The sequence below is a fragment of the Anopheles bellator genome, chromosome 1 (genome assembly GCF_943735745.2).
Source record: "Anopheles bellator chromosome 1, idAnoBellAS_SP24_06.2, whole genome shotgun sequence".
Taxonomy (NCBI): domain Eukaryota; kingdom Metazoa; phylum Arthropoda; class Insecta; order Diptera; family Culicidae; genus Anopheles; species Anopheles bellator.
Window position 1 is genome coordinate 587,662 of NC_071285.1, and position 27,286 is coordinate 614,947.

A 27,286-nucleotide genomic window follows, 5' to 3' on the forward strand; every position below is an offset into this window, starting at 1 on the left:
GTCGCAAAACAATCTCTCTCTGTCACTCTTACGCATCGCTTGGGGCAAAATGCCGTCCGGCTGATGAGAAAAGAGAGTCCAGAAAAGTGGTGTTGATTAGGAAAACAGTCGCAAACAATAGGCAAACAATCTGCAACCCTCCATATTGCCTCAAAGCATCCAATTATCCACCGGTAAGTCGGTTTCGGGGGCCACACGCATTTACGATCTACCAGATCGCGGCCGTCGCCATGCGTATCGTTCGTACGAAACTGTAAAGTCATCATCCGGCGATCGTCGGGTCGCACGGGACGACAACGTGTAAAACAATCGGTGCTGAATGTTTCGCGTCCGTGCCTTTTCAGTGTCCACTGCGGGGTGTTCGAGCCACTTGGTGCAGGTCTATTGAGTGTGTCCCACGTTTGCCGGCTAGCTACAACAGAGAGATGGAGGAGCGCACCGGAACGGAAAGAGTGTACGGCGGTTGCGAGGGACCGGACGCCATGTACGTCAAGCTGATCTCTTCCGATGGCCACGAGTTTATCGTGAAACGCGAGCATGCCCTCACCTCCGGTACGATCAAAGCAATGCTGTCCGGTCCGGGCCAGTTTGCCGAAAATGAAGCCAACGAAGTGAACTTTAGAGAAATACCGTAAGTGTCTGTGGCGGAATCAATCGATGCCGGCGTCTGGTTTGGAAACGTGCAGCGCGCGATAACGAGGAAAGAGCTTTTTATTACATAATTACAACCGCAGCTTTGGACGCCACTGACTGTTCCCGGCGCGCGCTGATAAAGGATCGCTTAGCTTGAATGCGGCGAACTTTGAACCTTCGGAGCGTGTCGTGGTGGCGCGAATTAGTCACACGTTCCAGTCACTCGTTTGCTCAGTGCCAATGTCCAAACCGAGCCGAACCTTTGGCTCAATTCCTCATTCTTATCTATCTCTGTTTTGCAGTTCACATGTTCTCGAAAAGGTGTGCATGTACTTCACCTACAAGGTCCGGTACACGAACAGCTCGACGGAAATACCGGAGTTTCCGATCGCACCGGAAATTGCGTTGGAGCTACTAATGGCGGCCAATTTTCTCGATTGCTAGGCGCTAGTGTTTTAGTTTGTTTCCGTCATTCTAAGGCAAGGCATATACAACCACACAACAACACCACATCCAGCGAACACTTACTAAAACCGAACGCACCGGGAGCTTCAAAATGACGACCGAACCGACACTTCTCCTAGTCTTGTGGAAGATGGGTGGAATGTTCGGACCAATACTCTTGTTCTCTTACCGTTGAACCTTAGGTTTAATGTGGCCGGCGAAATTCGTCTGATGAAAGGAAACTTGCAGCAGTCAGCAGCAGAGAACGAAGTTTGTGATCATGTTGCGAGGTTACTGAAGCTTTTTCTAAATACACTGTCTCTTCCTTATCTGAAATAGGGCTTTGCTTTTGCTCGTGAAAGATCTTCCCGAAGCGTATAAATCAATTAAGGCGCAACCGCAGCACGGACAACACGTCCGGTAGCGGCAGTAAAGTCAACGGCGGACCGTATATTTGTATGTTAGGTTTTCATTATTACCGTGGAAAATAAAATAGGGCAAAAACATGATACAAAACGAGGCGTGTATTGGGAAACCCTTTCGAACACAAAGGAGAAGCAACCGCCGGCAGTTTCATGGTTCATTTTTCCGCTTCACAAACATCTCGAGCCGATTATGGCGTTCCCTTTCCAGCTCCTTCGCCCGCTCCCAGTGCTCCCGTTCCAGCGACCGTTTGCCGGCGCTGATTCCAAGCAATCGGGCCAACACGACCAGGTTGTGCAGATCGTCCATCGACACGTCACTGTTAGCCGTGCGCATACGGACGAAATCTTCCTCGACGATGGCCGGATCGAGGGTTTTCATATCGAACGACCGGATCCGGGCGGCAGACAGGTAGCACCGTATGTCACCCAGCTTTGGTGTTACGTAGTGCCGGCCGGCCTTAATTGTTTCGTCGATCAGTTTGATCGCATCCAGATCGGGAATGATGGGCAGCTGGCAGTTACTCTGAGGGAGAGAAAGTGGCCTTGGTAGCGTATGGTAGGTAGCGTCATGCAGCCGAGTGCAGTGCTTACCGGAAGCATGCTGCGTCCCTCGCTTAAGATCAGCACCGGAACGTCCGTGTTAAACTCGAGTTGATAGAATTGAAAATTGTATTTCAAGCGCTGATTCTTGATTAGACGGGCCACATGCTGCACCGCCTCGACGCCTGCCGCTTCCAGCTTTCCGGCCTTTAGTCGCGTTTCATCCAGGACCAGGTGTGTGTGAGGGGCCAGTTGCAACAGCCCACTCGTGAGCGTGTTCGTATCGTAGTCTTTCCTGTAACGAACGCGAAAAGGGAAGGACGTGTTCGTGAATTAGCGCTGATCTTCCACGGGCTGGATCATTGTGACATACTTCGGTGCAAACTGTACAGTGTTCATGCTCTCCAACGTCATCGGAAAGTAATGGCTCGCGGGGAGCAGCAATTCCAGCAGCCCGTAAAGCGACTCGGTGTAACCCGGAAGAACTTCACCGGGTATGTTGCTCAGGTTGAGAGAGAACTGGCCGCGTGATTCCACCTCATCCCGTATGTAAACCGAGGAGACAAGATGGCATAGCAGATAGTCGGCCGCTATACGGTCACCGAACAGGCACTGGGTTAGCAGATTGTGGAGATCCTTCATGTGGAGTGTGCCATCGATATCGAGTGTTTCTTCGACCCCAGGACCCTGGGCCAGCAGGATGGGATTGATGTGAGACAGCTTGCGGATGCTGACGGCGTGCAAACGAGGAATCAGCGACGGTGGCGGATTGTTGGCCTGGTGCTCTGGAAGTTCGTCGTCGAACGCAGGATCCTCCGTTACATGAACGCTACCGTCAAGGGCCGGGTGCACAGAGAGAAATCCCACCGCCTCTATGACGGAATTGACCGTCCAGTCGTCGAAGTTGCTGTAGACCTTTACCAGACACGCCTTACTCGGGCGATCGCTGATGGGCGAATTGAGCAGATAGTCAGCGGACAGGACGGTGGTTCCCGACGGTGGCGGAGGCGCGGAATGATCGGTAGCTACTCGCTTCGTTGCATTCGATGCCACAGGTCCTGTGGCGCATGGCTGGTCTGCGTCCACTTCCATGTCAGTCTCGAGTGCTCGCTTTACAGCTGCTCTAGGCTCGGAACCTTCAACGACGGTATCTTTCAGGCTGCCTGCGCTACTGTCTCGGGTAGTGCTTGCCGTTCCGGCGCCGTTTGTTTGCTGCTCATACTCCAATGCCCACCGGTTCTGTCCTGGAACGCTGACCACAACAATGGACCGTCGCTCGAAAAGTGTAGCGGCTTCGGTAAAACCTTGTTCCACGCGTTCCGTTGCACTGTTATACACGAGAATGTCGCGAAATTTACCATTCTGACGCCGAAGGACCGATCCGGTGGTTTTGCAGTGGACATTGTAGCTTCCGAGACAGTATTCGGAGCCCTTTTGATCCTGCACCAAACCACGAAATCGTACCAGACAACCGTCGGAAAGGTGGTGCAATTCCGTGCAGTTCAACAGAGGAATGGACCGCCAAAAGGACTCATCCGCCAGCCGTTCCAGATAAGCCGATTCGTTTTGCACAAACTCCTCGGGTGACCAGGTTTCGTTGCCGCTTGCACCGACCATTTTCCTTCCAGCTAACTTTCCTTTTTCGTGACGAACTTTGAAAACGTATTCTCGCGCTCCTTTCGTACTGTTTTTTGGCGGGAGTTTCGGACTCTAACTCTTTCTGTTTTCCATTTCCGTTTGACAGTCCGTATTGACAGTGTTTCTCAGCGTTCCTGACGGCGAGTACACACTATGGGAAAAAGGTAGTCAACGGTCATAAAACTAAAAGTGGCTGACAAAGTTGTTTGACAAAACAAATTTGCAACCCATAGAAAAGTATGCATTATAAGATATGATTTGAAAACTGTACATAGCTCCGACGGGCACTAGAACAGCGTTTTTGCCGCTCCCCGAATCCTTTGCAGAGGAACCTTAAAGCTTTGTCTTTGTGTTGGTCGTGGGGTGGGTGGGTTTTTAAAGTTTTCTTTAGGTTTTAGTTTTGTTAGGTTTTCGGCAGAATAGTGCAAACAGGACAGATTAGGTAGTGGACGAATACCAAGAATCAAGGTGAGGCGTTTAGTGCGAAGGGGCCAGTTAGGGGTAACAATTGCTGAAGCATATTAAATGAAATAATAATAACATAGAAAGTATTATGTAAAAATGTTGTTTAGTATTATTTTTTTTGTTCAAAATTCCAAAATTTTGGGAAAATCAGTCTCGGTATTTTCTGACCGCCTGATTAACTTTTCTCTCTCGTTTTTTCGACCTGACAGCAAACCAAGATCGCTACAAGAGGAACTTCAGTTTGAATTATTAATTGCGTGCGATCCAGGTGCGATCCGGGATCAGACTTCGGAGGCTGTTCCACGCTTGCTTTTCGTTGCTCGGCATAGTTCTGGCCACTTTAAGTGTCGCGCAATATCGTTCCGATCTCAACCAGTTGTTTTCCCAATTATGTGCAGCATGGCGATCGAAGGTGATCAGCACGATTATGCTTACGGTTGTCGTTGGATAATCCCCACCTAACGGACCTAACGGACGCGGTACCGGCACTACTAACACCATGCAAGCGGAATGACGAGGTCGTATCGCTCGCCCTAGCCGCGTGGTTCCACGTTCTCCACTAGTGGACAAATAGCACCGAGCATTAAATTGCATGCTTAAGCGTAGGCCTCTGAAGCTCAGCACCACCCCAAGGGACGACGTCGATCGCGGAGAAGCAATAAACCACAAAGAGCACAACGCGAGCGGCCACACGAGCTGCTGGCAGTATCTTGGGGCTTGCTCTTCCAGCAGGTCGCGGATTTTCGGAGGAAGGCGCTGTGGGATCCTCTCCTGTGCTGGGGACAGCGTGGGGTGATAGGTTACACGGTGTGTTGAAAGTTAAAGTTTGTTGAGTAAACCGTACCGCACGGGCCGCAAATAGGGTTAGTAACCCTCAGTTAGTCCCACTAAGTCCGAACAGCGCCCCCCCGACAGTGTTTAGTGTTTAGCGGTTGCGATTCAGATTCTCCGCCATTTTCCTGCGACACTAGACACAGCGCAATAAAGATCATGTGTAATCATAAGTAAACCCGGTACCGGTGTGCCAGTACGGTGTAATAACGGTGGGTTGGTTCTGATAAAAGAGAAACACCGCTGAACTGGTTTTGTGGCCATAGGAAATGTCGTCGTCGTCGTAAGCAGGTGAAGATTTTTACTATCGTTTAGATACTTTCCACTGTTCGACTTTCTGTGAAGACAAACTGTCTGTTTTTATGAGAGCTTATTTAGGTTAATCTTATTTACAGGATTGTGAACTTGGTGGAATTATGTGGCGGCCACTCACTAAACACGCAGCGCGCACACATTTGTCTAACAAACAAAATGGAGGTAATAACGTTAATGGTTGAACAAATGTGTGGAAATGGGTCCGAAATCTCGAAGTGTCCCGAAGTGGTGTCACATTGCTGATTAGAACTTCCACGAATCCACGGAATCCTGCACTTGAGGAAGTCTCGAAGCGTGTTCAAAGAAAGCAACGCGCGCTGCCGGTCTCCGGATTGTGGATCGTATTACGTCAAGGAAATCGAGTCGACCAGGAAACCGGTCCTGGGTAGGTTCGAACGTAGCCAAAGCTTTCCGGTATTTTCGGCAATCGTCTGCCCCGAAGCACTGGGGTGGCCGGTTCGAGTCCCAAGACTTCTTGAGACATGACACCGGCTTGTACGGCTTCCCGGTGACAGTGGAGTAGAGTAAGTAATATGCTCTGATGGACATATCTCCACCGGCTGGCCAAGCGGCGGATTGCAGGGTATTATGATTGTAGCGAGCCATTTACACTAATGGCCGGCGAGGCAAGGAGTGCGCGCGGTGTTGTTAACGGATTGGACACAGACATCGGAGGAATCCAACCAACGGCTGGAGCGAGTGGTCAGTCCGTCAGTGGCCTTCCAGTGCAACGGAGGTGCATTCCTCGGCGCAAGCGAGGATTAACTGGTGGCGGCCTATGTCCTGCCGGCAGCATCTCAATCGAAAGTGATGTGCGCGGCGCTTAAGTGAACATAATTGGTTTTAATATACGGCGAAAAGCTGTGCGGGGCTGAAGCGTGAGTTCTGTTTGATCTTGACTTACTGCCCCACTGCCCCACGTTCCGCCGTCACTTAGTGGTTCAGCGGCCTGGCGCCAGCGCCCTGTGATCTAAGAGTAATCCGGTTAGGACGCACGTGCTTGGCGGTGCTTGACAGTCTTTGGTTGGCCCAGACCGCCACAACACTTAGTAGCTCTTTGTCACCTGCGGCGCATAGTCGTAACGATCGCCTCCTCCGGCACGGACCCATCGTGGGCAGGCGTAGAAGGGTTCCGGTGTGGCTCAAGTAAACCGTTTCCCCAGTAGCCCCAGAGTGGAGTTCCGTAGCATTAGTCGTGTTGTAGTAGCTGGCGAACCATGGTCATGGTCACCGCGAAATGTTTGTCCCGTGCACCGTAGTTGTTGCTAGTGTCCCCGGCCTCAATAGTGCATCCTATCAACCAGAGCAGTAGTGCTCCGCCGGTCCCCCGGAGAAACGAGTTCCGCTAACCCGAAGTGCCTTTCTTGTTCAATATGGCTACCAGTAATCCTGGATTCGAGGGCGATGAGCCGGCGGTGGTAAGCCTCGAGCACTCGGCGGCGTCTTTCAGCGAGCGGAACCGGAAACCAGCACCGGCGACGGTAGCGAGCACGTTGTTTGCTACAAACCCGCCACGAAATCAAGATCTTCAGGCGAAGGTCAAAGCGAAGGCCGAACGCAGCTTGCAGGACGGATCGTCGGAGATGAAGCTGGTGACGACCATTCCGAAGGTGCAGCGTGACAAGTGGGGCAAGGATATTGAGTTTCTGCTCTCGTGCATTGCGCTCTCGGTCGGACTGGGAAATGTGTGGCGTTTTCCGTTCACCGCGCTGGAGAACGGCGGCGGAGCGTTCGTCATCCCGTACTTGATCGTTCTGCTGCTGGTCGGGCGACCCATCTACTACCTGGAGATGCTCATCGGCCAATTCTCGAGCCGCGGGTGCATCAACGTGTACGATGCTGCGCCCGCGATGCGCGGCATCGGGGTCGGGCAGACCTACTCCACCTTCATCGTGATGACCTACTACGCCTCGCTGATGGCGATCACAATGCGTTACCTGATCGCCTCGTTCGGGGATCCGCTGCCGTGGAGCGAGTGCAGCGAAAGCTGGAACGCCACCTGCATCGACTCGCGGTTGATCACGAACCTGGCGGCTTCGAATGTCACTTCGGCCGCCGTCACCTCGGCGGAGCTCTACTTCGTGTGAGTTGCGTGCAACTATTTGGACCAATAGTTGGTCTTATCAATATCCCGTTCCGATCTCCACAGCAAGGACGTGCTGCGTGAAGCGTCCACCATTCACGGCGGCATCGGTACCCCCGACTGGCGCCTAGTGCTTTGCCTGGTCGTGCCGTGGACCTGCATCTGCTTGACGCTGATCAAAGGTAAGGGCCCGCCCGGCTGATATGTGAGCGTTCCAGGTCACCCCTGCTTCTCTTCTCACAGGGATCAAAAGCTCCGGCAAGGTGGCGTACTTTTTGGCCATTTTCCCGTACGTCGTGATGCTGGTGCTGCTGGGCCGCGCCTGCACGCTGGAGGGAGCGGCCAACGGAATGCTGTACTTCATCAAGCCCCAGTGGGACCGCATACTCGAGGCGAAGGTGTGGTACGCGGCCGTGACGCAAGTGTTCTTCTCGCTCACGATCTGCTTCGGAAACGTGATGATGTACTCGTCCTACAATCGCTTTTCCAACAATGTGTACAGGTAGACAGGGCGGTTGGTTGGAAGATGGGGGTCGAGATCTATGCTCATACACGGCACCTCCCCTTCACTCGCCCCCCCCACAGAGACGTTACGATCGTGTCGGTGATGGACACGCTCACATCGATGCTGGCCGGGTTCATAGTGTTCGGAGTGATCGGTCATCTGGCCCACGTGCTCGATGCTCCGAACATCCAGCAGGTGGTGCGGGGCGGCGCCGGACTGGCCTTCATCACGTACCCGGACGCGATCGCCAAGTTCACGTTTTGGCCCCAGTTCTTCGCGATCGCCTTCTTCCTGATGCTGTTCGTCCTGGGTATCGGGAGTAACGTCGGGATGGCCACCACGATTATGACGGTGATCCGGGATCGCTTTCCGCACCTGCAACCGGCACTGGTAGCGGTCGGCATCGCTCTGGTAGGGTTTGCGATTGGCGTCATCTACACCACACCCGGTGGCCAGTATCTGCTCGATTTCCTCGACTTTTACGGTGCCTCGTTCGTGGCCCTCGTGCTGGCCGTGTTCGAAATGATCACGTTCGCGTGGATCTACGGCACAGCGCGGCTCTGTCGGGACATCGAGTTTATGCTCGGCATCAAGACGGGTCTCTACTGGCGGGTCTGCTGGGGCTTCGTTACGCCCAGTATGTTGACCGCAATCCTGGTCTATCATATTGCCACCTACGAGACGTTCAGCTTTAACGGGTACATCTATCCGGACGGGATGTACGGTGAGTCCACCCGAGTTCCCGATCGGTAAAAACCCGACTGATTTATTCCGTCTGCTCTCGTTCCAGCATTCGGTTGGTGTGTTTTTGCCGCCGGTGTCCTGCAGCTTCCGGCGTGGGGTGTGTACACGTTCCTCAAGCGCAAAGAGCCGGACTGGAAGGATCGGTTCCTGCACTGCTTCCGGCCAACGCACGACTGGGGACCGGAGGACCCGGAGCTGAACGCCAAGTACCACGAGTCCGTGTACAAGGACGAACAGTCACTGCCACGCGACAGGTCCATCGCCCGACGGATCTACGATAATGTGTTCAGTTAAACGGGCGAGGGTCGGAACCACTGGCATCGGAACGAGAAGCTGCCCAGTCTATGCCTTAGTCGCCGCACGGTGCGACAGTAGAATGTACGAAGCAATAGCTTAGATCCTCAATTTTTCTACTCTAGCACAGTAAGAGGCCACATCGGCCTTGTTATGTTACCGAGAAGATTGGAAGATTATGCGGCCATTGCTTAAAAAAGGATTCAATTGGTGGCGTAGTGTAGCAGAGATGAATCCGTTGATCTTACGATCCTAGAATGTAATGGAAAGTAACAGGAAAGTGCGTGACAATCAACAATAAAGGGAAGAGCATTCCAGAAAGTATTTCAGCTCTGTTCATGACTCTGTGAGTATTAATGAGAAACGAAACCATTATTAGTGGTACTCGCCAGTTGGCCTTAATGAAAAAGTAATTGAATAGTAAGCCTTAACAGTCAGCCTAAGGCCCCCTGCGCAGTGGAGAATCGATAAAGGATTCTCGGAAATATATGGCCCAGGATACTGTTATTTTCCGCCCTTGCATTTCATTACAAAGGAATTTCAAAGGAAAAGGGACATAACCATGCTGGGACCGTGCCTCGGCGGACCGTTAAGAGGTTAAATAATTCGAACCGCCGGGAGTCGGAAATTCCACCTAGTTGGGGGTAGAGATGAAAATGCCCGGTCCGGTGCATACTAGTTCGAACGAAATTGGCAGTGTGTAAAGCAGATCGCGTGCGCCAAATACTACCGACGGGCTGAGGTCCGCGGATCGCATAGATCGTCCCACACAAGCGCACCACTACACGGCACCGGCACAGGGACGCAATAAAAACAAAGAGGTTTATAGGTGGCGAAGGAAAGGTTCACCAAACACGGGAGTGGGAATACCCGCGGACGAAACTGCCAGAGCCGGTTCTGGTCCAGTGGTGGAACCCCCCGAAAGAGCATTAGCGGTGCTGGTGTGAGGTTAGGTGATGTTAGTGCAGCATCTGTGCTGGGGTTAGTACTCGCCGGAAAAGGAAAGAGAAGGAGACAGTGGGAGAAAGAGCGAGACGGAGAGTGAGAGCTGGCCCTCAAGCGCCAAGCCGAGCTGGAGATGGTTGGCTGAGTTTCAGTCGACGATCGGAGCGTCACCTGAACGCACGCAGCCAGGTCCCGAGCCAGGGTGTCTTCTACTTAAGCGCCGGTCTTCAGCGTGCGCTGTGAAAGTTTCCGTTTTCGGCCAGGAGGTTGTGCAGATCGGCAGTAATAAAGTGATCGTCGGTAGCTTCACGTACCGGCGCTGTGATAAGATACGATAAGAGGTTACGATGGAGAACCGGAGCTACGTGGGAGACGATGGCAGTGCCACGGGCAACCACGGGCAGCAATCAGTGAAGGTACGGGGCGCGAATTTGGAAAGCTGAGTGCCTCCCACCGCCACCGAAATTAGCCACGATCCGTACGCCACGCGATCCACGTGCGATTCAAACGCGCCGCGCGCAATCGAAAGTGAGGGTCGCGTGTGTACTTCCCGCCAAACTGGTTTGTGAGTCAAGCGCAAGATGCTGTCCGGCTCAGCTGAGTCCGGCTCTCTCGTTTGTTGTCTATTTCCCTCTCGCCTGTCGCCTCCATGCCAGACGAACCGCAAACACACGCGGCTGGCAATTGATTATGCAAACGGGCGGTCAACATACTCTCGGCTTTCGGAGCCGAGTAGAAGAAATTCTTTCTCGATGATCTATTGTCTAAGTATTTTTAGTAAAAAACAACACTAGACGACTCACTGCAACCTAAATACGTGCCAAAGACACGTGCCGCTCGATTTCCGGCGTAGGCGTGCGACGTGCCGCAATTGGCGCAATTGGATCATTGGCGGGCGATTTGCGTCGTGTCGTGTTGCACTTAGTGGCGGTGGCCAACAGATCCTTTGAAGAATCGAACTCGATCAGAAAGTTAACTACGTACATCTCGTTAACAGACTACAACCAACAGTAACGGGGTCAAGCCAACATCGGCAGTGGCCGACGAGAAGCCGGTGCGTGAAAAATGGGGCCGCAACGTGGAGTTCCTGATGTCCTGCATTGCGCTGTCGGTGGGCTTTGGAAATGTGTGGCGTTTTCCCTACACGGCCTACAGTAACGGAGGCGGAGCGTTCGTCATTCCGTACCTGATCGTCCTGTTCGTGATCGGCCGGCCGATCTACTACCTGGAGATGGTGCTGGGACAGTTCTCGAACCGTGGCTGCGTCAAGGTGTACGATCTGGCACCGGCGATGCGCGGGATCGGTGTCGGGCAAACGATCGCTATCTTCACCGTGATCACCTACTACACTTCGGTGTTGGCCGTGACGCTACGCTATTTGATCGCTTCGTTTAGCCCGGAGCTCCCCTGGGCCAGGTGCGATCCTGCCTGGGACAACTGCGTCGACTCGTGGCTCATCGGCAACATTTCGATCGGCGGAGTGAACGTTACGCAACCGAAATCTTCGGCCGAACTGTTCTTCGAGTAAGTGTCCCCCGTTTGATTGAAGTGTCCCCAAACTAATTACTGTTCTCTGCAGCAAAACGGTGATGCACTCGGCTGACTCACTGGCGCAAGGGCTGGGATACCCCGACTGGAAGCTGGTGCTATGTTTGCTGGCTTCTTGGCTGTGCATCGTTGGGATTCTTATCAAAGGTGCGTCATACCTTAGCGATTCAGCGGGATTGTCTGACATTCGAATCATATGCAAATCATTCAAATCTGACACGTCATTCTAATGTTTGAATTGGAATCATCCGTCTCTACCCTTCTGTTGGCGTTTCTCACGCAGGCATTAAGAGTTCCGGCAAAGTGTCATATTTTCTGGCCATCTTCCCGTACATCATTATCGCGGTCCTGTTGGTCCGTTCGCTCACGCTGGATGGGGCCTGGAACGGCATCAAGTACTTCTTCATGCCGCAGTGGAGCAAACTGCTGGAAATAGAAGTCTGGTACCAGGCAGTCACGCAATGCTTCTTCTCGCTTACGATCTGCTTCGGCGGGCTGATCGTGTACTCGTCGTTCAACGATTTCTCGAACAACATCTACCGGTAAGTGGCAATCTTCGTTCGGTGGGATCACTGGCTCACTGGCTTCCTTGGCGCAGACATGCGGTGATCATCACGTCCCTGGACACGGTCACCTCGCTGGTGGCGGGTTGCGTCGTGTTCGGAGTGATCGGGCACCTGGCACACGTCACCGAGCAGCCGGACATCTCGAAGGTGGTCCGAGACGGTCCCGGGCTCACGTTCAAGACGTACCCGGACGTGCTGGCCAAGTTTAGCTTCCTGCCGCAGTTCTTCTCGGTTCTGTTCTTCTTCATGCTGTTTCTGCTCGGCATCGGCACGCTGATCGGCATCGTGACGTCCGTCATCACCGCCATCCACGATCAGCAGCCGAGGCTACGGCGGTGGAAAATTGTGATCTCCGTCGCCGTGGCCGGTTTCTGTGTTGGGCTCGTCTACCTCACGCCGGTAGGTGTTGCCGGAAGGGTGCCCCGGACTTGTGCTTGATCAATTCATGTAATTCACCCCCCCCCCGCAGGGAGGTCTCTACGTGCTGGACCTGATGGATTACTATGGAGCAACGTTCGCCACCCTGACGCTGGCCGTTTTCGAGCTGCTGACGTTCGCCTGGATCTACGGCGTGAACCGGGTGTGCAAGGACATCGAATTTATGCTCGGCATCCGGACGGGGCTGTTCTGGCGCGTCTGCTGGGGCATCGTGACGCCCATCATGGTGATCCTGATTCTGCTGGTCAGTATCGCCAAGTACAAGGCGCGCGATGTTCCTGACGGCTACACGGGTAAGGATCGGCACGGGCCATTGCTATTCAATCGGCTGATGGTTTGCTTTCAACTGGTTCTAGCTCTTGGGTGGTGTTTGTATGCGTTCGCCGTGCTACAGCTCCCGGGCTGGGCGTTGTATGCAATGCTCAAGCGGAGAGGACCCACGTGGTGGGACAGCTGGAAGGCTGCCCTGCGCCCACTGGAGGACTGGGGTCCGGAAGACGGTGAACGACGGGCGAACTACATCGCGTGGATAGCGCAGTACTGCCAACAGCTAGCATCCCCTTCGGACAACCTTCTCGTGAAAATGCGAAAAAAGTTGTTCAGTTAAACGGCAGCTTCAGTTGTAAATCTTACCTGCTCTAAGCCCTAACGTGTACTTTAATAAACCCGCTACAAGCATTTGTATTAAACATTATTATTACCCCTTAAATGTGATCCCACGGAGTACGGGGATCGTACGAAGAGCTCTGGTAAAAATAGAATTCCGGAAAAGTGTGTAGAACGGGCTCAAAAAATGGTCGCCTGCGGTGCAGCGAATGTCACACCGCGCACTGCACCGGCAACGTCGCGCGGCAATCGTGAACGCCGCGTGTGACGTAATAACTACGCGCACGCAATCCTTTACTACGAGCGCAAAGCTTCCCGCGATAACCCCCGCGGCCCATTCCGCTCCGCCACCCCCGCACGGTGGGGTGGCCCTGACCGTGACCGTGTGTCCGTCGCGCGATGATGCCGCGACCGACCGGTTCGCGTTTTCATTCAACGATTTGCCGCGAACGAAAGTGTATTGGCCACAAATAAATACACTCAGACGCGATGCGCACGATGCCCGTACGCGAGAGTAAATGTGAGTAAAGCGATGGGGTTGTGGATGTGAAGCACATTTATACGGTGGCGATTCGGGTGTATTTTCAAGTAAACGAAAGAAACGTAAAAGGAAACCTTGAAAAATAAACTGACAAATGCAAAAAGGACTATTAAAACAAACAAAAACAAATCAATAATTGTTTTGACGGTGTGCCACTTGTTCCGACAGTACTTTCTTCAAACAAAATCAAACAACGATCAACGTAAGCCAAGCGACCTTACAAGTTCCTGAAAAAAGACCCGGTTTGCCGAAGAAAATCATCCTTTTTCATCAGGGCAATGCAACGTGTCACAAGAGCATTTTGGAAATGGCAAAAATTCATCTGCCGGGTATCTGCCGTATTCAGAAGATTTGACCTCCGGCGACATCCATCTGTTTTCAAACCAAAAACATCGTGCCCGGAAATCGTTTTTCATCAAATGATGACGTCATAACAGCTGTAAAAAATGCTGTGGCATGTTGATACTAAATAGCTTGTAGAAAAAAAATTAAGTGACCGATTAAAATGAAACTTCATATGCGTTCATTTGAATAATGTACTAATCCAATAAAAAAATTAGAATAGTAGCAGCGCCCTCTGGTGCAAAATTTATTAAACACCCTAGTATTTCCGCCTTCAGAGATTTGCCATAGAAACTTATTCGTTGTCATGGCAACCCGTTCCGGTTTCAAGAGGCTTGCTCGACCACGATCGTATGCATTAAAAATATCCCTATTCTCGAATAAGGGGATGGCCCATTTTTCTGTCTCTCAGTTTGTGTGTTCGTGTTGGTCCAACACGGCGCCGCTTTTGTTTACAAACAGGTGATTGGCCCCGTTGGCGACCCCGCGGATAAAGTATCAACAGAACCCACATTTCGGCCCGCTTAACGGTGTATGTGTGGATACAGACACGGCTGAACATATCTCTACATCCACCAAAAGTTACGCACTATTTATTAATGTATGTAATGGATGCTTTTTTAGCTCCGTTTACACCTAGCATGTTTCTTTTAAAGGATTATGTTTCCTTCTGGTTGTTGTGGCGATGGTCTTTCTCAGTAACTCCACCTCAAACGATCATGAGCTGTAGGGTGAAAACCTAAAAGGCGAGCACCTTAATCAGAAGAATGGACATTATGGATGATTTGAATTTTTGTGGCCACTACTGTGTGATTTGCAACATTGTAGCGGAATCCCTCTTACTGCGCATGCTAAACCGTCGAAAGCGAACCACCGTTCATCCGTTGAAAAATTATCTCGATCGATCTCGGATCGGTCAGTATCGGACGAAGCTTTTCTTCCGGTGCATCTGTCCACCGGGATGCTTCGGTGAGCTGTGTCGTAAGAAGTGGAAGAATACGGAAAGTGCAGTTGCTAGTGTCTAGAAGTTAATAGTGTTTGATAACGTTGCTGAGTAGCTATGGAACCACCGAAAACAATTGCCTCGGGATTAACCGTACGTGATCGTTCCACCATCAATCCTTGGCACGACCTTCACACATTGCATCGTCCGCGGTTTGTCCTCTACTCGACGACAGCAAGAAGGAAATTTCTAAGTAAAACTAGCGGTTCAAAAGGGAGATTGTCCGGAGGGTCCGGAGAAGCCGGAGTTGTGCACTGTTGGCCCGCAGCCAGCAGCGTAATGCACACTAAAGGTTGCCCAACCAGATGGTAGTTTAGTGGTTCCAGAGTGATTCGAACCATACGCCATTCGAAATGGAAGGCGCACACGTGGCATAAGGAATTGGCTTTCAGAGGATTTCTTTTCTGTAACCCGGATCCGGATGTAAGAGACTCGGTTGACAGTGCTTCGCAACGTGTGAACCGCGCAGCCGACCGCGGTTTGGCAATTTGACACCCCGGTGGCGCATCCGAGAGGAACCGCATTTGGGATCTATAATTATCCTTCCTGACCGATATTCGAGTGCAATTGCGACGTCAGAGATGAGACCGCAACACCCGGGGCCGATCCTTGTTTTGAGTGAACGGCGGCAAAACAGTAACTTGTTAACCTGAGTGAAACTCGACAACAATGTCCGTTGAATTTGTAACCCACAAATCAGCACCAGAGAAAGGAAGCAGCAGCGGGAACAGTCGAGTTAAACAGTTGCAGACGACGGCTGCACATGTGGGGTGATCTTGAAAAGGATTTATGCGGTCTGTTAAAAAAGGAATAAGGCGGTCTCTGCTCAAATCACGACTGGGCTCATAAATCGATCATCAAACTTGATCGTTTTGCAGAAACTTTCATTGCTCCAGAGTAGAGAGGGCACGTGCTAAATAGAAACCCCCCGGCAACAAACGGTTGCCGTGCTGCAGTCTACACAGAACTCGCTCTCGAGTGCGCAATAGAGAGTTGGGTGTGCAATTTGTGGTTCGTTTGTACCATGGATAACACCAATAAAGATACTGGAGGATGGTAAAGATACCGATGACGAAGAAAGATTAGAGTACTGGGGCAACAATATTGTTGAGGTATTCTAAAGAACTGCACAAGATCATTGTTACATATTATAGGGAAAATATTTATACTTATTCCGTTAAGAACCTAGCCGCCCAGATATCCATTGTAAAGCTTCCTGTTCTTTCTTTAGCGTACGAACTGCGTCAGCATAGCGATCGCGGCTCCGTCGACGCCGGTGCGTGAAAAATGGAACAACAACATCGAGTTTACGCTGTCTTGCATCGCGTATTCGGTCGGTTTTGGCAACATCTGGAAATTTCCCTATACGGCCCTGGACAACGGTGGTGGTGCGTTTCTAGTACCATACCTGATCGTCCTTTTCGTGATCGGTCGCCCGCTGTACTACCTGGAGATGGCTATGGGGCAGTTCAGTAGCCGTGGGTGCGTCAAGATCTACGACATGGCCCCGGCGATGCGGGGCGTCGGAGTCGGACAGTCCGTGGCGATGGTGGTAGCCGTGTCCTACTACACGCCCATCCTGGCGATCACCCTGCGCTATCTGCTCCTGTCGTTCAGCAGGGAGCTTCCGTGGAGCAAGTGCGATCACTCGTGGAGCCGGTGTATCGACTCAGACTTTCGAGGACACGCGAACGAGTCCGGTGTCGGCGCGGGAACGAAACAAAACGTGTCCGCGGAGCTGTTCTTCACGTAAGTTACATCCCCAGATCCCGTGTCCTCAGTATCTGATGGCGAATTTACCGTTTCCAGTAATACTATCATGCATCGGGCACCACTAGAGCAGGGTTTGGGGTGGCCCTCCATGGAGCTAGTGTTGTGCCTTGTGGTCTGTTGGCTCATCCTGGCAGCGATCCTGATCAGGGGCGTTCGCAGCACCGGGAAAGCGGCCTACTTTCTGGCCATCTTTCCATACGTCATCATCTTCATGCTGCTCGGACACTCGCTGAGTCTGGAGGGTTCCCTAGAGGGAATCAAATTTTTCCTGATGCCCAAATGGGCCAGTCTGTTCCAGGCCAAGGTGTGGATGGAAGCGGTCACGCAGTGTTTCTTCTCGCTGTCGATCTGTTTCGGTGGCATCATCGCGTACTCTTCGTTCAACAATTTCTCCAACAATGTCTACCGGTAGGTGCTGTGGGTCCGGCCACTTTGAAGTTCTATTTGTCATCCATTCCCCGCAGGGACGCCATGATCATCTCCTGGCTCGACACGTTCACCTCGATCGTCGTGGGCTGCATCGTGTTTGGGGTGCTCGGCAATCTGGCCCACGTGACGCACCGTTCCAACATCCAGGAGCTGGTACGCGAGGGTCCCGGTCTAACGTTCATGGCGTACCCGGACGCGATCGCCAAGTTCGAGTACTATCCGCAGCTGTTTTCCGTCCTTTTTTTCTTGATGTTTTTCATCGTCGGCATCGGCAGCAACCTGGGAGCGGTGACCAGCGTCATCACGGCGATCCACGATCGCGCTCCGTCGGTCGCCAACTGGAAGATCGTTGTCGGCGTTAGCAGCGTGATGTGCTGCGTCAGCGTTGTGTACCTGGGACCCGGAGGACTGGATCTGCTGGATGTGCTCGATACGTACGGGGCGAAGTACGTCACACTGACACTGGCCCTGTTCGAGGTGCTAACGTTCGCGTGGGTCTACGGTGTCGATCGCATCTGTCGGGACATTCGCTTTATGCTGCGTCGGGAAACTGGACTGTTTTGGCGCGCCTGCTGGGGAGTTGGAGCGCCACTGCTGATCGCCTTCATTCTCCTGGTGTCCTTCATCAGCTACGTGCCGCTGAAGGTACCTCCGGAATACAATGGTAAGGGTGTGTCCTGATCGATCAGTTCCTTGTAAAATCTGTTCCTTGTTCCTTTTTGCACAGTCGCTGGCTGGATACTGTACGCGGTGGCCATCGTGCAGCTTCCGCTGTGGGCGATCTACGCCATCCTGACGCAGGACGAGAAAGGTTACCGCAACCGGATGCAGGCTGCATTCCGCCCGAGTAAAAGCTGGGGTCCCGAAAGTGACACCATCCGCGAGCAGTACCATCAACTGGAGGAGGAAGTTGTTTGCGCGGCCTCACGCTATCCTCGGCGTCGGCTGGTCCAGTGTTTGTATAACAGAATGTTTCACTAAGTCCCTAATGATAAGGCACTAAGGCTAATGATAGTTTTGTAAAGCCTGTCTTGAGTCACCCCTAGGGTCCCCCCGACACCTAAATACAGCGCTGAGGCAATGGAGATAAAATTAAGTCTCGAGCGTTTGTTACTCCACGGGAGGTACGGTGGCCAAAAGGAAGAACGTACCCCCGGTCGTGGTGGTGGGCCATCGGACGGGTCAGTCATAAACGAGCGCTCGGCGGAACTACACTCTCGCGGTCCCGGCGGTTTCCGTCGCGAGTCATTTGTGTGCAGTGGAGTGGCGTGTAATGTCCTCTGACGTCGGTTGAAGCGAGGCCAAAAAGCGTAGCGAAGACGAAGAGCGCGCTTGTCACGGGGGGAGCTAAAAGTGAATCGTGGCCAACCCGAAACGCTTCGAAAGGACGCTGAAAGACGCGTGAAAACCCGAGTGTAACGTCGAACAAAGCGACAACTCGGTGGATCGCAGTAATGGAGACGCCAACGGTGAGCACCTGGGAAAGGAAAGCCAACCCGAAGCCCGCCCGCGAAGGACAGCTTCCGGTGGGTGGTGAAAATGGCACGCGCCCCGGGTTATTTCCGTCGTGGCCAGTGGTTCATCGTTAACATATGGTTTGATTGGTGCGATTGAATTGAATTGAATTGGTGCGGTATCGTTGGTGGATTAGGTGAAACTCGAAACCTTGCTCCTTGAACGTTCAAATCCTCTCTCGAAAAGAATTTGTTTAACTTAATTTTGGCGTCTTGTTGCTCATTCTGCATATTAATTACAAAGATACGGGAACTTCGTTTGCTTACGGCACTCAGATAAGCAGTTGAGTAATCTACGCGGACAATGTTGTACTGTAACAAATATTCTCCGTCGGACATCTCGAGCTTCCCTCAGCATCGCAACCACCGTCGTTTGCGCTATGACTAACCCAAGTCAATAGTAAAATGCTAACAATTAATGTCATGCGCTTGGAATTTGGAGTAGTGTGTTGTCGTTAAAATAAGAGTTAGAGAGTTTTAGCGTGAAGCTATTTTCATCCTTTTTTGGCGGGTTAGTTTGTTTATTGTTTTTTCGCATTTTTCGTAGCTCAATTTTGAATTATTTGTTCGTTTGTCATAGAAGTTGGATTCAATTATCCAGAGTGAGAGAGAGAGAGAGAGAGAGAGAGAGAGAGAGAGAGAAAGAAAGAGAAAAAGAGAGAGAGAATTGAATTGATCTCAGAGAATTAAAAATGAACATTAGGCTTCGATCTCGATCTCGATTTCGATCTATTTCTCAAGTTAACACACGTTTGCGAACATCAATTATTTTCTCCGAATGAAGCCTCGCGGAGGAGAGGTCCTGCTTGACCTATGACCGTCCCATCTTGCGTAACGGGTTGCCTTAAGCAGCGTTGATCATCAACAATCAAAGCCGACGAAAGATCACTTTGATCTTCACCGTTGGTGTGGAATCTTTGATCGCGTTTGCTAGGTCCATTCCCCCATAAATCGATTCAGGTCCAGATTCTTCCAGATTCCATTAAGGGCCGCACCACTCAGGATCCTGAAACGCAGTTCCTTAGTGGCCACCCGATGGAGGGCAATAATAGTCCGAACGTGCCGTAATGGTCACTCACGATGTGATTCCATTCCACAGACCGGTGGCGCCACCGGCGTCACGTGGCCGTCTCAATTGAATGGCGTCGGTACCCCGCCGGAATCCGTTCCCCGGCCTACGGCCGATCGTCCGGTCCGTGAGAAGTGGGGCCGCAGCATAGAGTTCCTGCTGTCATGCGTCGCCCTGTCCGTAGGTTTCGGCAACGTTTGGCGCTTTCCGTACACGGCGATGAAGAACGGAGGCGGGGCGTTCCTGATCCCTTACCTGATCGTGCTGTTCCTGGTCGGGCGACCCCTCTACTATCTGGAGATGGTGATGGGCCAGTTCTCGGCCCGCGGTTGCGTCAAGGTGTTTGATGTGGCGCCGCTGATGCGTGGCGTTGGCATCGCGCAAACCCTGTCCTTAACCGTCATCCTCGGGTACTACGCGGCGGTCCTTGCGATCGCGGCTCGTTACTTCTTCGCCTCGTTCGGAAGTCCGCTGCCGTGGGGTCGTTGTGCGGCGCAGTGGGAGGGTTGCGTTGACTCCGAGTTTCAGGGCCGAGTGTCCAACGCCAGTCTGCGACCGTCGGCCGAGTTCTACTTTAATCACTCGGTGCTACACAATCGGTGGACGCTGGACGAGGGCCTCGGGCTGCCGGACTGGAAACTGGCGTTGTGTCTGCTGTTCTGCTGGCTGTGCATTTCCGGTATTCTCCTGAGGGGAATCCGTAGCGCCGGCAAGGCGTCCTACTTTCTGGCCATCTTCCCGTACGTGATCCTGCTGGTGTTGCTGGTGCGAACCAGCACACTGGCCGGGGCTGGCGATGGGATACTGTATCTGATGCAGCCACAGTGGGCGAAGCTCGTCGATGTCGAGGTAAGGGCACCGATCGGGTGTTTCCCCAGTCAGCAACTGATCCTGGATCCCTCGCAGGTTTGGTACGCAGCGGTCACGCAATGCTTCTTCTCGCTCACCATCTCACTCGGTGCGGTCATCGTGTTTGCTTCGTACAACAATTTCAACAACAACATTTACCGGTAAGAGAATTGGCCCGTAACTTTGCGTATCTTGATTATCCTTTGTGAAATTGACCCCCAAGTGACGCCATGATCATATCGGTCCTGGACACCTTCACCTCCGTCATCTCCGGTATCGTGGTGTTCGGCATCGTCGGCAACATCGCACACGTGACCGGGAGTCGGGTGGAAAGCATGCAGCTGGCCGGACCTCAGCTAACGTTCATCACCTACCCGGACGCGATCGCCAAGTTTGACGTGGCCCAAAATGTGTTTGCGGTGATGTTTTTCTTCATGTTTTTCCTGCTCGGGTTGGGCAGCAACACCGGCATCGTGACGACCATCGTGACGGCGATTCGCGATCGGTTCCCGCGGTTGGCCCACTGGAAGGTGGTGGTCGGCCTGTCGGTCTTTGGGTTCGCCTGTGGTCTCGTCTACATTACGCCGGTAAATGGCCCGGGGTCCTACACTTTTGCCGTGTTTTCATCCGGCTTCTGTGTCCCTTCCAGGGTGGTTTGCTGGTGCTGGACATAACGGACAAATATGGCGTAACCCTGACGACGCTCACGCTGGCGATGCTGGAAATCGTTACTTTCTGCTGGATCTACGGCGTCGGGCGGATTACGGTGGACATCCGGTTCATGCTGGGCCGATCGACCGGGTGGTTCTGGAGGGCGTGCTGGGGCTGCGTGACGATGGCCATCATTTTCGCCATCTGGCTGTTCAGCTTCATCCATTACAAACCGTTCGATGTTCCGACGGGCTATACCGTCTTTGGATGGTGTCTCTTCTCGTTCATCGTCCTGCAAGTGGTGGCCTGGGGAGCCCACGAGTTGCTTGGCCGAAGCGAGAAGGGTCTGTGCTCGAAACTGGTGGCCGCCTCTAAACCGACCGCCGACTGGGGTCCTGAGGATGCAACGGCCAGGAATCAGTATCAGGCGGAAGTGGCGAAGACGCAACCGGAATGCGAAGGAAGAAGCGTTGTGCGGGAAGTGCTTGACAGGATCTTCCGAAAAAGTGTTGCCATTCCGAAGGACTAACCTGTGCGCGTGATCACACCTGTTCTTCCCGTTTAAGCAAATTAAATTAAATAAAAACCTTGGGACGACAGAGTTAATTTAGAGTAAAGCTGTGAGATGATCAGATATGATTCCTCAAAGATGTAGATTTCCATTTAGTCATTAATTCCATTCATCATAACATTCTTGCTGACACACGCTCAGTACTCGGAAGTGCAGGAAACGAATGTCGCCTCTTTCATCAGGGCGATGGGGAAACACGGAGGCCCTTAACTCGCTCGTGTTTTCCAAGTTTAAGGTTCTCACTACAAATATACGGGGCGAGTGAGTCAACGAGATCGGTTGCAGTTGCATCGCTGGGGCTGCCATGCATTGCCTGTGCCTTTCCGTGTCCTCTTGATGAACCGCGTCCCTTAAAGAAATCGATAATTAAAGCGGAACACTGAGCAGATTCGCTACATACTTTAAGCACCGCCGACTGAGATCTAACCAGTATCGCCCGTCGACCATTACTTTTATCCTTGAAAGGAGCATCTCCGGTGTTATCTTTTATCTTAATGACTATTGCTGCGCCGAGCTGCCGAGGCCGCACATTCAGATTCGCTGTGATATAATGTCTAGGTGTGGACGGGTTAGACATCTTATTTTAAGACTACACCCGGGCCAGATAGGAATCTGCAGCGGAATACATCACTACGCGGAAAGGCGTTCGGCGTGTTATGGAGTTGCATCATTCATCCATCGGTCATTCATTTTCCACTTAGTGCACCGGCCAATATTCGCCAGTTCGGTGCCAAGACGAACGACAGGGAAAAAAGGACCGAAAGCAGTAGTTTCCGGCTCGATCGTGCCGCCGTCGATAGCACCGACTACAGCGCGAGACCGGCCGGTTTGGCCGGTGTTTTGGCAGTCGGGTCGGGAATACCCTCGCAGTCGGAAAGCGGACCGGACGGGTTTTTTGCATTTGCCACACACCGACGAACCGCGACAGGGAAAGGGTTTAGCCGACGACCACCAGCTGGCCGGGACAACGCGATCGCGGGGCTTAGTGTTCGTTCATCCGACGCAGATGCGGTGTTAGTGTTGGGGCCCTCGGGGGCTTCGAGCGCTTTAAATGTGCCGTACATCCAGCCGGTTAGCGATTATTGCTCTCCGGCCGTGCTCGCGAGAGGAGTTCGTTGAAAGCCAAGTGTCTCTGTGCTCGAAGGACGGATGGAAAACCACGCTTTCCGCGTGGGCAGTGATGACGCCCGAACGCCCGCCAACAGCCCCGAAGTGTCGGTAGGTGTCAGCTGCGATTTACGTTCTGCGTGCCGTGCCGTGAAGCAGATAACCGAACCCCGGCTGGGGACGCTCCGTGGCTCTATTTACGTTCGGGGTTTTTGTTTTGGTTGCCACTTTCATAACAATGACTGGGGTACCGGTGCAAGTGCAAGTGGCAGTGGCGGTGGCGTAATCGACAGCATCTCGATGGCCCAGTTAGATGCGAGAGACACAGTGAGCCCTAATGTTTGCTTTTCTATCGCAGCAGATGGAATCCAGTACGACAATCACGGAATCGGACAGTGACACGAAGAATATCACGTCCGGTACACGTGAGAAATGGGGCCGCGATATCGAGTTTATGCTGTCCTGCATCGCCTATTCGGTCGGTTTTGGTAACATCTGGAAGTTCCCGTACACGGCACTGAAGTACGGAGGCGGTGCCTTTCTGCTGCCTTATCTGATCGTACTGTTTGTGGTCGGGCGACCGATCTACTACCTGGAGATGGTGCTGGGACAGTTCTCTAGCCGGGGCGTGGTGAAGCTGTACGACTTGGCACCGGCCATGCGAGGTAAAGGATCACCATCCTGTGTTGAGCCCCGAACTAAGAGCTCCTTTTCGTTCAACAGGCATCGGAGTGGCCCAAACGATCGCAATGTTCGTGGTGATGACCTACTACGCCCCGGTGCTGGCCATCACGTTCCGCTACTTTGTGGCCTCGTTCAGCAGCACCCTGCCCTGGAGTGAGTGTGATCCTTCGTGGGCAAACTGTATCAACTCGTCGTTCACCGGCAAACAGAACACCTCGAACGTGTCGAGCTTGGTGAAATCATCGGCGGAGCTGTACTTTAAGTAAGAAGCCTGATCGTATGATGCGCTGAACGGCTTACTAATTAGAGTTCCACTGCAGCATTGACATCACCCATAAAGCGCCCTCACTCGACAACGGTCTGGGGATGCCGGATTGGCGGTTAACCCTGTGTCTGCTGTTCGCGTGGATCGTGGTCGCTACGATCCTCGTTCGGGGGGCCAAAAGCACCGGCAAGGCATCGTACTTTCTGGCCATCTTCCCGTACGTGATCATGGTGGTGCTACTCATCCAGACGCTCCTCCTGGACGGGGCAATGGACGGGATAATGTATTTCTTCAAACCCCAGTGGGATCAGCTGTTGAGCGTGAAGGTGAGCGGTAGCGCCTACGGTTAGGCAATCCGCATTGCTCAACCCGTTTCCCCGATTCCAGGTTTGGTACGAAGCCGTCACGCAGTGCTTCTTCTCGCTGTCGGTGTGTTACGGAGGGATCGTCGCCTATTCGTCCTTTAACAACTTCAGCAACAATGTCCACCGGGATGCCGTCATAATCTCCTGGCTCGACACGTTCACCTCGATCATCGCCGGTTGCATCGTGTTCGGGGTGATCGGGAACCTGGCGTACGTGAGCGGTGAGCCGGACATCCAGAAGCTGGCCAGCAGCGGGGCGGGGCTCACGTTCATCACCTACCCGGACGCGATCGCCAAGTTCCAGTTTCTGCCGCAGCTGTTTGCGGTCCTGTTCTTTCTGATGCTGTTCGTCGTCGGAGTCGGCAGCAATCTGGGTGTGACGACGAGCATCATCACGGCCATCCGCGACCAACGGCCCGACCTGAAGCATTGGTGGGTGGTGGCGGCGACCGTAACGGTTGGGTTTTTCCTTGGCCTGCTCTACCTCACGCCCGGTGGCTTCGAGTTTCTCGACGTGGTCGATTACTACGGCGCGAAGTATGTGTCGCTCACGTTTGCCGTGCTGGAGCTGGCGACCGTCGCGTGGATCTACGGTGTCGATCGGATCTGTCGCGATATTCAGTTCATGCTGGGCATGAGCACCTCGCTCTACTGGCGCCTGTGCTGGGGTGTGATCGCCCCGATCGCCACGCTCCTCATTCTGATCTTCAGCTTTACGGAGTTTGAACTGCAGAAGGTTCCGGTGGGCTACAACGGTGAGTGTCCTTGGTTTACTGCCCCGCAGATAGTCGAGTGCTAATACCGCGCTTTTATCGCACAGTGCTCGGTATCTTTATCTACGCCCTTGCCGTTTTACAATTGCCCGGTTGGTACATCTATGCGGTCCGTCGGAGGCGTCGTAAGCAAACGGAATCACTGCGGAAGGCGGCCCGGAACGCCCTGAAGCCGCTGGATGTTTGGGGTCCGGAGGATGACGAGCTTCGCAGTCGGTATCTGGCGGAGGAGGAGCAGTTCGAACAGAGCAAAACCGCCCCGTTAGGCTGGGGTCAGCGCATCCGGCGACGAGTCTTCAACGCGGCCTGAATCGAACCGGGTGACCGACCCCGTCCTCGATGATATTCGGCTGTGTAGAGCTTTTATCTAGGTGCGTAGATGATCGTAAGCTTTTAGACTTCCCCAACCGCACTGCAGGGTGCTGTGTTCATAACGAATCCGCCTTGGAACTTGTTTTTTATTCAGTTAAAGAGTATTTTAGAATAAACATTCACCATGAAAGGATCCATTTAACGAAATAACCGATATTGACTATAAAAAGGCAAACGAATCCTTTAAATTTTGCTTGCCTTTGTGGCAGCTAAGATCTCGGTTTTAGCAAACCGGTCTCTCTAAATGTAGTAAACTGAAAACAATGTGCCATTTAGTGTCGATATTTTGTAGTTCGCCAAGGTTTATGAAAATACATAAATATGCAAAGGTTAAGCGGCACTTTGTGCGTCCATAAAAGTGTCTCTAATGAGGTGTACTCAGCTTATTTGAAGAAGACGGCCTTCCTGCTGCAATGTTTGTGAGACGACGGATCGCCCGAAAATCCCCGACGTACAGGTCCGTGAAAGAGGCGATGAAAGTTGCGGATTATTCAATGTCGGGGAAATCCGAACGCAAAGTTTATTTGATCTGCTTGCTGTGGATCGAAAGTCAACAGCCGTTGATGGCGCATTGCTTCCGCGGTGTTTCCATCCGGGAGAGCTTCCTTTCTTTATGAGGTTATCAGTGGAGATACCGAAAACATGTCTGCCCCGTTTGCAGAACATTGCTGTGCGGGAAGTGTACAAGCTTGGCCCTTGTTCCTGGCACGGGACACAGACAAAACAGTAGGAACACATAAGAACATTGCCTTGAGGTAGATAAAAACCCCTGGTGGTCGTGAGGGCTCGAGGTACGTAAACGGTGCCGGTACTTTCCCTCATCGCAGATGCCGCCGCGCATGGCGTCATACGTGACAGGCGCTCCCGGTCTCATTGATCTACACGTGATGAATTAATTGGGACAGGCCGGCCAAGGCTGACTAATGACGAACGGGTTGGGATTTTTTCGAAGCTCTATCCGAAACGAGAACCCCCTCCCATTAGAACGTGACTTCCGTGGCTTCGTCTTACGCGGGAGATCGATCGTCATCAAGCTGGATTGGTCAAATCCGGTGCTGCCGTTGCTGTGCCCGAAAAATACTAAACTTTTACAAGCCGGAACGACATGCGTCAGTGCGGTGTTTAGGTGACTGCCGTGACGTTTTACAACTTTGGGACAAGATAACTCGCGACAAGACCTTCGCTCTTCTTCGGCCTGGCACACACCCCAACCCTATCACGTGGCAGGATGGTGCTCCCGGGGCAATTGACTTCGAACGGCCATCTAGGCAAGGGTAAGATAAACAAGCGGCCAGGCAGCGCCGGAAGTATCGATGACACTCGATGGGTCCGGCGAGGAGCTTCACTGCGTGACCCGCGGGTTCTGGGAAAATCTGTTATCACCGACCCAACCCAATCAAATCGTAATGCTCAAGATGGGGGAGCAGCCGGGCGTAGATTGTTTCGGGACATGGCTGGCCTCCAGTTTATATTGCCCGCCGACTATCTGTTTGCGAATTCGCGCACACTTATCGTGGCCGATACCAACCGGCTTCAACTGGCTGCCTCCCGGGGGCTAGATACGTCCTGGGAAGGCGCTTTACGAGTCAATGTTTGCCTTAAATTACAGCGAGGGCCTTGTCCACCGGCACGTGACACATTACATGGCCCACATTACCCTTGGTCCCGGGGCTGTGATTCCCTGCCGTCGGCAAGTGGGCCTGTCGTCGCCCGTTGCATAATGATCGTGTTACGTGTTCTGACGAAGCTGGCCGATGTGTCGGTTTGGCCATCGCTCTTACGGATGGCTGACTTAATACCGTTAACAGTGCTAGCAGATGCGCCCAACGACCCCATCTCCGTTTGGTTTATGGCCGTCCGGATATCGCACAAAACCCGCGTCGGGAAGCCGCGAGGGCAGGTTTTTGGGGATCTTCACGCACGTTGGTGGGGTTTGTTTGGTTGCTGAATGGAATTTT

General features: G+C 52.7%; 8 protein-coding genes across 10 annotated transcripts; 7 read left to right on the plus strand and 1 right to left on the minus strand.

Annotated features, from left to right (window-relative positions):
• The first annotated feature begins 33 nt into the window (after positions 1-33).
• On the plus strand, positions 34-1,587 carry LOC131206002 (elongin-C). 2 transcript variants are annotated; one of them, XR_009156782.1, is made up of 4 exons: positions 34-173; positions 345-631; positions 936-1,347; positions 1,417-1,587. XR_009156782.1 is itself a non-coding variant. In XM_058198346.1 (3 exons), exons 2-3 carry the CDS (start codon positions 426-428, stop codon positions 1,075-1,077), a joined length of 348 nt encoding a protein of 115 aa, XP_058054329.1. In that variant the 5' UTR covers positions 34-173; positions 345-425; the 3' UTR covers positions 1,078-1,406. The 2 variants fall into 2 exon arrangements, 1 of the variants encoding a protein (XP_058054329.1); XM_058198346.1 differs by lacking the exon at positions 1,417-1,587 and having other exon boundaries at positions 936-1,406.
• Positions 1,523-3,672, minus strand: LOC131206000 (mini-chromosome maintenance complex-binding protein). Its single transcript, XM_058198345.1, has 3 exons — positions 2,416-3,672; positions 2,094-2,337; positions 1,523-2,025 (listed from the first exon to the last, which is right to left on the minus strand). The coding sequence occupies exons 1-3, from the start codon at positions 3,657-3,659 to the stop codon at positions 1,651-1,653; spliced, it is 1,863 nt and encodes a 620-aa protein (XP_058054328.1). The 5' UTR covers positions 3,660-3,672; the 3' UTR covers positions 1,523-1,650.
• A 2,726-nt stretch (positions 3,673-6,398) lies between these two features.
• LOC131206365 (sodium-dependent nutrient amino acid transporter 1-like) lies at positions 6,399-9,195 on the plus strand. Of its 2 annotated transcripts, XM_058198894.1 has the most exons (6): positions 6,399-6,437; positions 6,676-7,374; positions 7,441-7,556; positions 7,618-7,876; positions 7,960-8,603; positions 8,670-9,195. In XM_058198894.1, exons 2-6 carry the CDS (start codon positions 6,875-6,877, stop codon positions 8,915-8,917), a joined length of 1,767 nt encoding a protein of 588 aa, XP_058054877.1. In that variant the 5' UTR covers positions 6,399-6,437; positions 6,676-6,874; the 3' UTR covers positions 8,918-9,195. The 2 variants fall into 2 exon arrangements, with proteins under 2 accessions (XP_058054877.1, XP_058054876.1); XM_058198893.1 differs by lacking the exon at positions 6,399-6,437 and having other exon boundaries at positions 6,626-7,374.
• Positions 9,196-10,209: 1,014 nt separating this feature from the next.
• LOC131206449 (sodium-dependent nutrient amino acid transporter 1-like) lies at positions 10,210-13,054 on the plus strand. Its single transcript, XM_058199001.1, has 7 exons — positions 10,210-10,278; positions 10,860-11,386; positions 11,442-11,557; positions 11,694-11,952; positions 12,009-12,375; positions 12,446-12,707; positions 12,771-13,054. Exons 1-7 carry the CDS (start codon positions 10,210-10,212, stop codon positions 13,019-13,021), a joined length of 1,851 nt encoding a protein of 616 aa, XP_058054984.1. The 3' UTR covers positions 13,022-13,054.
• A 1,909-nt stretch (positions 13,055-14,963) lies between these two features.
• On the plus strand, positions 14,964-17,470 carry LOC131206453 (sodium-dependent nutrient amino acid transporter 1-like). Its single transcript, XM_058199007.1, has 5 exons — positions 14,964-14,999; positions 16,138-16,655; positions 16,716-17,087; positions 17,144-17,342; positions 17,384-17,470. Exons 1-5 carry the CDS (start codon positions 14,964-14,966, stop codon positions 17,468-17,470), a joined length of 1,212 nt encoding a protein of 403 aa, XP_058054990.1.
• On the plus strand, positions 17,143-18,194 carry LOC131205559 (sodium-dependent nutrient amino acid transporter 1-like). The gene is made up of 3 exons (XM_058197709.1): positions 17,143-17,261; positions 17,384-17,772; positions 17,836-18,194. The coding sequence occupies exons 2-3, from the start codon at positions 17,478-17,480 to the stop codon at positions 18,087-18,089; spliced, it is 549 nt and encodes a 182-aa protein (XP_058053692.1). The 5' UTR covers positions 17,143-17,261; positions 17,384-17,477; the 3' UTR covers positions 18,090-18,194.
• Positions 18,195-18,444: 250 nt separating this feature from the next.
• On the plus strand, positions 18,445-21,769 carry LOC131205558 (sodium-dependent nutrient amino acid transporter 1-like). Its single transcript, XM_058197707.1, has 5 exons — positions 18,445-18,577; positions 19,722-20,540; positions 20,598-20,701; positions 20,764-21,127; positions 21,190-21,769. Exons 1-5 carry the CDS (start codon positions 18,563-18,565, stop codon positions 21,718-21,720), a joined length of 1,833 nt encoding a protein of 610 aa, XP_058053690.1. The 5' UTR covers positions 18,445-18,562; the 3' UTR covers positions 21,721-21,769.
• Positions 21,770-22,950: 1,181 nt separating this feature from the next.
• On the plus strand, positions 22,951-25,457 carry LOC131210183 (sodium-dependent nutrient amino acid transporter 1-like). Its single transcript, XM_058203395.1, has 6 exons — positions 22,951-22,980; positions 23,228-23,534; positions 23,593-23,815; positions 23,874-24,144; positions 24,206-24,938; positions 25,004-25,457. Exons 2-6 carry the CDS (start codon positions 23,231-23,233, stop codon positions 25,264-25,266), a joined length of 1,794 nt encoding a protein of 597 aa, XP_058059378.1. The 5' UTR covers positions 22,951-22,980; positions 23,228-23,230; the 3' UTR covers positions 25,267-25,457.
• The last annotated feature ends 1,829 nt before the right edge of the window (positions 25,458-27,286 follow it).